Below are 8,836 nucleotides of genomic sequence, written 5' to 3' on the forward strand. Positions count from 1 at the left end.
ATACTATACGTAGGCCTATGTGGCTCTCTCTCTCTCTCTATGTGTGTGTGTGTGTGTATAAATATACTCCAGTGTATCTCCCTTTCGTTTTCCCTTACTTCTCTGGGCTTCCATGATTTATCGTCATCTAAATTGGCTTCGCTGATGGGGCCCCCTTTTTTTGTGTCCCCCTTATTGTGTGTTGTTTCTCCCTCTTTTTCTCTTTAATCCACTGGGTGCTGCTGCTCTGATTTACGCACGGTCAAAGAGCCACCGGCAGTAGCTGAGCTGACCCTTTTAGGCGTTAGGCTATATACACACATATATAAGTGAAGCGTGGCACTTGCTTATTATGTGTGGGCACCTCGCCGGCTACTATATACCACTCCTATATGTACATCATGTCGTCACCGTCAGATTAGCAGCTAAGGGGACGCCCCAACTACAAGAACATCCAAAAATGTGAAGGCGGGTTAGCCGCCTTAACGATGAGTAGTCCGAAAAAATGGTATTGCTCAATTCCCAAAAGGGCTTGAGATAATAGCCACGTCGAATGCTCGCCGTTCATTGTTCTCCTTTTGTTTGCCCCTTCCTTCCTTTTTTTTTTTTTGTTTTGTTGATGTCGCGGCGAAGGCAACTCGCAACTGTACATCACCGACCACTCGAAAGGGGAGACGCGTTCTTCATTTAGCTTCTCTCTCTCTCTTTCTGTCTCTCTCCATTCGCGTGTTCAACTGAGACGCACATGAAATTTACGCGTTGACAAAGGAAAACAGCAGAGAGAGAGAAAGAATAAAGAAGAAAAAACAAAAATCAAATCATCAAGAACAACAAGAAGAAAAAGAAAAAGAAAAAAAGGAAGGGGGGAACTCATCGGGTAAAGCGAAGCGGTTGGACGTCACGATGAAAAGAGTCGATGAGAGATGATGATGTCACGACCGCGGTGGCTCCTCCCACTCGGTGGCCAGCGTCGACCAATCACTTGAATGTAAGGACGGTGTTGAGAGCGCGGCCAAAAGCGTCGAAAAAATAAAGAAATAAAATAAACTAAAATAAAATAAACAGAGAAAAAAAATAAAATAAAAGAAGAGGAAAACTAGCAGGGTTTGCCGAAGAAGCGTGATGGAGAGAGAAAGAGAGAGAGAGAGAACCGAGAGCGACTATATACGTGTGTGTGTGTGTGTATGTGTGCATGCAGCAGCTGCGGCAGTTGGCATCACGAGGGGAGAGCCAGAGAGCTTCTTTAATCTCCCAGTCTCGCTCGTCATCGAGTCTTCCTCCTCCTCTTCTTCTCCCCCCCCCCCACTCCCCGCTATCCCTTCCCTTCCTCCTGGTTTCCCCTCCTCCTCTTGTCTCTCTCTCTCTCTCTCTCTCTCTCTCCCATCCTCTTTCCCGCGCTCTATACGACCGCGATTTCTGGGGTCGTCCACTGTGGTTGGTATGGTTGACTTTCTCGCTGCTCCGCTACCACCGCTTCTTGCTGCTGCTGTTAGCGCCCCTCTTCGTCCCTCCTCCCCCACCCGCGAAACTGCCACTGGTAAACGCCGCCAACGCCCTCCTCCCTTCTTGCTCGCATCGGCCGCCTTCCTCTTGGTCGGCACCGCCAACCATCCAGTTCGCTCGCCCTTTCCCAACTCTCACACGTCCGAGTTGGCCCATAGCTTGTGTGCTGTCAGCAGCTCGGCTGTTAAGACGCGTCGCAAACACCGCAGCCCCTTTGATTCTTGTTTTTTTTTTTTTGCTCATTTATTTATATCAATTTTTTTTTTGTTTTTGTTTTGCCAAGAGGATTTCGTTTGAATTGTCCGCCGACTTTCATCGGGATACTGCGCTCATCTTCAGTGAATAGTTGAACCAATTTGCTCTTGAATTCTTTGTTTTTTCTTTTTCTTTTTTCTTAGCAAAGAATTTGAGTGAGGAAAGTGAGACGGCGTTCAACAATGTCACGCCATCAGTGCGTGGCCTAAGGACTTTTGTTTTGTTTTGTTTTTTCTCGTTTGCATCTTGTGTGTACTGGTAACGCTGGCCTCCCCCCCCCCTTCGGCACGCTCGCAAAAAGAGAGAGACTAGACCTGACAGCCAAGAAAGTGAAGTGAGTGAAAGAGACAGAGAGGAGCCCAACAACGAACCGGACCTTAGTGATTTTTTGGTTGCGAGCAAAGCCGAGGCCATAAACGAAGAAAAAAAAAAAAAAAACTCCAAAATAAAATAGAAAGAGAAGGAAGAAAAGAAACCAGCGGAAAGGAGCCGAGACCCCAGTTGTGATTTCCTCATCGATCTGTGTGCCGCGTCGAGTTTTTACGACTAGACATTTTTTTTTTTTTTCTTCTTCTCTTTTTTTTTTTTTTTGTGTGTGAGGGGGTTGGATATACTTCCTCCGTTTTCGGGTACGATAGAAAGGAGGAGATCTTCCGTCGAAGAAGCCGAGTGGGCGACCACCACTACTTCTGGACCAGTGCCAAGAAAAAGTCAAGAAACGGCTAAGCGGAGAACCGAACGAAAGAAGAAGAAAAACACACACACACACACACACACAAAAACGAAGAGAGAGTGAGCAAGAAGAGCAAATAAAAAAAACAAAAAAACACAAGAAGAAAATAGAATATACACAAAGAAAAATCAAAATAAAAGGAAAACTTGTTCGGTTTTTTTTTCAAAAAAAAAAAAAGCTGCAGACACGATCAGAGAAACAAAACAAATCACACAAGTGAAAATCGCTGCCGAGAGCAAAATCCACAAGGGAAGAACTACACTACACACAAAAATAAGAAGAAGAAGAAGAAGAAGAAGAGCGGGCTGGGGGGAATCTATATAGTGCCATCACGGGGGCTATGACAGAGTTGCACTGTGGCTATACAACCGGATCGGTCAGATTGTTGTTTTTCTTTCACTTCAGCTCTCCCCCCTTTTTTTTTTTGTGTGTGTGTGCCGAACTCTGCTCTCTTTTTTTTTAGTGTGTTTGTGCTGCTGCGTCCATTTCTCGTCCAGCTCGCATCCGTATCTCCTTTGCCCCCACACACAGACACACACACACAGACACATTCGGTTAGCTACTTGGTCGGGTCCATTCCGATCGATTTCGCTACGGATGTCAACTAAAGTTCTGATGCCGGAACGCTCTCAACACCAGCAGTCGTCGTCTTCGTCATCGTTCGACACTATGGTCGACCACCAGGGCGAGCTCATCCAGACGGGCAGTCCTTACTTCTTGTGCACGGCCCTGCCGACACATTGGCGGTCCAACAAATCGCTACCGGTCGCCTTTCGGGTGGTGGCTCTGGGAGAAATCGCCGACGGGACGGTGGTGGCCATTCGAGCCGGCAACGATGAAAACTACTGCTGCGAGCTTCGCAATCACACGGCCGTCATGAAGAACCAAGTGGCCAAATTCAGCGACCTGCGCTTCGTTGGCAGATCGGGCAGAGGTAATATAAAGGCCGCCATTCTAATTTGTCTTTTGCTTGTGGGGTCGTTTTGAAACGAGGAATGTTCCCATTGCCCGACGGTGCTGCTGCTGCATTTTGCCATCTGCAAAGCGGGATTTATGATGGCCGTCGGTTCTTCGTGCAGTTCGAATGCCATTTTGGCTCAGTGGTCGGATGCATTCCCGAGCAAAGTTTCACAACGTCCACTGCAACTATTTAAACGTTAGCCCGAAATGCCCACTTGTGATGGAATGTTGCCGCTATTTAAACCAATAAGGGTTGGCAACTGAATTGAATCCCAGCATCTCTATATAGATGCTTCACCGGTTATAGAATAAGAGATGAATTCAACCCGCTTTGGCCGGCCATCACATCTACATTCAAACAATTTCGCAAATGAAGTTATTGTATTATATATAGTTTGTGCATTGAGCGCTAAGATATAAGGCTTTACAGAGCAGACATCATCTATTAGAGAGAAAGGCCTATTGCCTAATATTTTTCCTGAATGCGTCATCAATTCTATTTGTTTTGAATTTGCAGGCAAAAGCTTCACGCTATCGATCATCGTGAGCTCGTCACCAGTTCAAGTGACCACTTACAACAAAGCCATTAAGGTGACGGTGGATGGACCTCGAGAGCCGCGCACCAAGTCGCGTAAGTCATCGCCATTTTGGCATATTTTTTTGGTTTGTTTGTTTGGTTTTCCCCTTTTGTTTGCTGTTGAAATAGATCTTATAGCCTCTTTAAGATGATCCGTTTGTCACGCGCCCTCGTTTGAGCTCTCACGTCTTTTCCCGTGACTTACATTAATGTATATAGCCGCTTGTTATGTAGCCCAGCCGAATGCTGGACGTTCCGTTGCGTGCAAATAAAGCAGGGGTGTTTTAAGTAAGTGCTGGCGGTTCAAACGAAAAACAGCTACAGTAGACTATATATATAAAACGTATCGAAGAAGAAGACAACACGTTACATAATAAGGCGAAACACAAATATAAAACGAAGGCGCGTCCAAGGAAGCCAGCAGCCCGACGGGTGAGGAGATGAGAATTCGCCTTGACCAACGCTGTTCTCCTTATGTTGCCACAGAGCCCGACCTCATCGATTGATGGTGTTTGGTGGAGACCACCGGAAATACGACGCAGCTGTTGACGTTATACCCCCAAAAATCCAGTTTATTTTTGAAAAAAAAATTATAATTTTTACCGCCATTTCCAATGTTTCTCTCTCGTCGCTTCTCATCCATCGAAGACTTGCTCTCTCCTTTGATTTTTATTTTTTTTTTTTTCAGCCTAACTATTCCCGTGTTAATATTCGTGAGACATATCCTTCACTGCTGCAATGCATTTCTCTTGCGTGAACGTAGTATCATCCCACTCTACTTGAATCTTATATATTTGATTAGAATTTTTTGTTTTATTTCTTTCTTCCCCCCCCCCTTTTTTTTGGGAGGGGGGGGGGGTTTAAACTTTGCCTTTCCGTCGAATGCCGTCTCTTATGGTCTGCCGAAAAAGATTGCCGTCAAGCTTCAAGATCTAGTTGTTTATTTTGCCTAGAGAAGGTTATAAGCCTCAAAGAAGCCGAAAAACAAAGATGCAGCTTCATTCCGATCCAGCCCTGAAAAAAAAAACAAAAAAACTGTGCCCCATCCCCCGTCCCCTTTTCGGGTCTTTGCCAGACTCGGTTGCGTGGCCCCAACAACACACATACATCGACGCCGACACACAGCCGCACACGCAACAAAAAAATCACGCTGGAAAAATAAATGGAAAGAAGCGAAGCAAGAAAAACAAAACCAAACAAAACGAGGCATAGACCTTATACATGAGCATCGGGTCGTTTGACTATATAGGTAAACGAGAATGTACACAACGTGGCTCGTTTGTTTTTTCAAAAGCGGGGCGGATTGGTAGACGCTTATATTTACTATGAACAGTAGAGACCCATCTATTGCAAACGCAAACAGCTTTCCGGTATAAACGTCTCCTCACTGTTTAGTCCCAATCATTTCGTTCATTGCGAGGCTCCAGCTGGCCTCTTGCAAAATCAGCTGTTCGCAAACTGTACATTAGCTATAGGTCTACATCATCTTGAAATGGGAATCTTTGCGCTGGATAATGTCGCCTATACCGCTGTCAGTTTGAATGCGTAACTATATATATATATTACATTAATTTCAAACCGTAAAACGATAATATAGGCCAATTGAAACTAATATATATGCCCATCAGAAAATTCGGAAATGCGAAAACAAACCGTCGCCATTGTTCCCCACAAAATTAAACAATTCGTTATGGCCTTTCCTATATACTAATTGGCGTATTGTTTTTTTGTTTTGTTTAAATTGTTATTTGCAGCAGGCCATCCGTCACCATTTGGGCCATTCTCCTTGTTTCAGGCACCTTGGCTGGACCCAGCCTATTTTAACCTTTCCAATTTGACCCAGTTCGGTCAGTTTGGTGCCAATATGGGAAATCTGGCAAATCTGCCGTGTCCACCACCGTGGGATCACCATCACGTGAGACGAATGACCGACCCTCTAGCTCTCATTAAAGGTAATTTCACAGCTACGTTAGGCTATACCTTATAGACCTTTTGCTAAGGCCCTATATAGTCTACTTTTAATGTCTATATGCTTATAACGTTTGACCCGCCCCGGAGGGGGAAGCATCCGACATATAAACGAAGCGCAACAGACATAGATATATATATAGTGATACAACAGCAATAACATTTTATTGGTTCGATCAAAGAAATGATATGCCAGTCTAAAAGTTGTTAGGTTTTTTCTGTTGAGGGGGGTGATGATTCATTATGCATTTGGCAACGCGCTTATTCATTTTTTTCAAAATAAATTTTCTTCATTAAATTCTATAAATGAAACAAATGATTTGTTTTGAGTTTAGTTTTGATCTTTCTGTTAAGTTTTGTTTGTTCTGTCAATGATTCTTTTACGTAAGAGCTAAAATCTATAAGCGAAGAATTAAGTTGGAATGTGACCCCCTGCAGCTGAAAATTCTCTAAATTAAAATTACAGGTGGTAATAAAAATATTCAGTACCCAGTTTAGCCGTAAACATCGATTGCTATCGATAGCAGTTCGTAAAATAGTTTTTATTTATTTATTCATTTTTGTTTTTGTTTTTTTTATTTATTTATTTTTTTTTTTTTGAATTTGATCGAAATACTGCTGAAATGTGACCAACACGTTTTTTATTGCTTCAAATTGCCAGGTGTAACCTAAACTTTTTATTTCTTCGACAAAAAAAAACAGACAGTCGTTTCTGGTTTATAGAATTGGGGCTTTCAAGTTGACCATATAAATTATGCGCAGCTTTAAACAACAAAAAAACCGTTATGCAAAGGGCGATTCAATCGTCGTTGGTCGAATACGAATACCTAAACTTAATGTGCGGTAAACCCAAAAACGTCGTCAGGGGATAGCATTACAAGGTTTCCATTGAATGTTTATTATTCTTGAATACCAATCAACTATTGATGAAGTGGGAGGAGCCTCTGTTGTCTTTTTGTCTGCTGACCTCCTTTTTTGTTTGCTTAAGCTGTTATAAACCTATACGTGCTCTCTTACATTTTTTGTTTGATTTTGCTCGTATTTGGCTCAAAGGAGTGAACAACTCGTCATCACTGGGAGACAGACCCGAACTGAGCTGGCCTTCCAACACAGCCTCCATGTCCAACTCGTCACATCCGCCACATGGCTTAGTCCCCTCCTTAGCCAACTATCCGCCTTCCGGATTGGCTTATTCGCCAACGGCGCCGCTGCCGACTCCTCCACCCAGTCTGTTACCCGCCCTACCAGTATCGGGTGTCGGTAACAGCCTCAACCCCAATTTCAACTTGAGTTTGAGCATCAATCCGCGGCTACTGGGCCAAGCTCACATGGCTCATCCGCTGACGTCTCTCATCAACTCACTTCACGGCTTCAGCAACAAATCGTCGCCCACAGCGCTCAGCGTGGCCCAGCCAGTTGCCGCGCAGCAGCAGCAGCAGCAACAACAACAACAGCAGCAGCAGCAGCAGCACGACGTCAGCAAGAGCAAGCCAGAGTCCGACCGTAAATCGTCTGCGCTGAAAGAGAAAATCGCCGAGTCGACGTGTGTGACGAAATCAGCATTCCACCAGGTGACTCCGGCATTGATGCCGGAAGAAACCACCAAGAGTGAGCCCAGTTCTCCGTCGTCGACCAGCATTTCTCCTACGGGCGTCACGCACGGCAGCAATGGCAAAATCACGTCGGCACCCGTTTCAATCACGACGGCTATTGTGAATCCAACCAAAACCGTTTGGAGACCTTACTGACGTATAGCTTCAAGTAGGGCCTATAGCCTACAACAAACTGCCGGGGGGGAATGTCAAAAGATGAAATGGAAATTTAACAAACAAAATCTAAAAGAAAAATGCTTCCCTTTGATTGTTTTATAATAATTATAATTTTTTTTTCTTCTTAAATTGTACATTCGGTTTCATATAGCGAATCTCTGTCAGTTGAGCCGCCCTCTCGCCATTTTATTAGTATAAACTATATACACGATTTTGTCTTCATCTTAATGCGTACATCAGAACGACGTAAGCTTTATAATGAAAAGCAACCAGTTATATAAATCTCGACCACCAACCCTTGTAAAAAATTTCAAAAAAAAAAAGAGAATTTTCTAGAGCCGGCAGAACATAAAATAATAATAATAATGATGATAATAATGATTTGCGCTTTTTTTTTTTTTTTATCTTGATATTTTCACGTCAAAGTTCACTGCTCGCGTTAGAGTTAGATTTACTAATGTTTTCTTCGTACCAATTGAAAAGCCCTGTCATATTTGATCCCTGATCCCTTACGAAATGCGAAAATAAATACATTCGTGCCAAAGACTGATGTCCATCACTAAATCTATTTGAGTTCGTCATGCGCATTGAATTATTGATAGGGGGCCGTAAAAGGTAGTATAAAACATGACTACACATCCAATCAATTAGTATAAGCGAAAACCGCGATGGGCTTTTTGTAAGAGAACAATCGTTTCGTTTGAAGTGTCTGATTCGAGAAGAATCGAAGTTAAACCTCTGCAGCTGAGAGGATTCAAAATGGCAACATGGCACGAGTTTTAAAAAAATGTGTTGAAAGTGTTGGAAGATTTAAAACCTCATTAAACTTGTATAGCTTGTAATGTGCATGGACATCTGTGGTTATATAGACAAGTCACTTCCCGGCCAATTTATTAAGCTGGAAATTGTTTGAAATAAAAGGCGAGTAGGCTGTATAGTCTATACATTTAGATTATAGGAAAGGCAAATGGCAACTTCGTATATTAAGCTCGGAATCGTGCAACTAGGCGATACCTTTTGTTTCTAAAGCTATAGATTCGTAATTTTGCATCCACTGATGATTTCGCAAGTCATCGTGGCACACACATCCTT

At 43.3% G+C, this 8,836-nt stretch overlaps 1 protein-coding gene across 2 annotated transcripts; it reads left to right on the forward strand.

Moving 5' to 3' along the window:
* The first annotated feature begins 1,629 nt into the window (after window positions 1-1,629).
* On the forward strand, window positions 1,630-8,290 carry LOC116936370 (segmentation protein Runt). 2 transcript variants are annotated; one of them, XM_032943515.2, is made up of 4 exons: window positions 1,630-3,404; window positions 3,948-4,061; window positions 5,765-5,959; window positions 7,029-8,290. In XM_032943515.2, the coding sequence occupies exons 1-4, from the start codon at window positions 3,068-3,070 to the stop codon at window positions 7,721-7,723; spliced, it is 1,341 nt and encodes a 446-aa protein (XP_032799406.2). In that variant the 5' UTR covers window positions 1,630-3,067; the 3' UTR covers window positions 7,724-8,290. The 2 variants fall into 2 exon arrangements, with proteins under 2 accessions (XP_032799406.2, XP_032799405.2); XM_032943514.2 differs by having other exon boundaries at window positions 1,633-3,404; window positions 5,762-5,959.
* The last annotated feature ends 546 nt before the right edge of the window (window positions 8,291-8,836 follow it).

The sequence above is a fragment of the Daphnia magna genome, linkage group LG1 (assembly GCF_020631705.1).
Source record: "Daphnia magna isolate NIES linkage group LG1, ASM2063170v1.1, whole genome shotgun sequence".
Lineage (NCBI taxonomy): Eukaryota > Metazoa > Arthropoda > Branchiopoda > Diplostraca > Daphniidae > Daphnia > Daphnia magna.

Coding starts and splice junctions, on each gene's coding strand:
- LOC116936370 (XM_032943514.2), top strand. CDS start 3,068: ATGTCAACTAAAGTTCTGATGCCGGAACGCTCTCAACACCAGCAGTCG. Junction 3,405..3,947: donor CGTTGGCAGATCGGGCAGAG/GTAATATAAAGG, acceptor TTGAATTTGCAG/GCAAAAGCTTCACGCTATCG. Junction 4,062..5,761: donor AGAGCCGCGCACCAAGTCGC/GTAAGTCATCGC, acceptor TGTTATTTGCAG/CAGGCCATCCGTCACCATTT.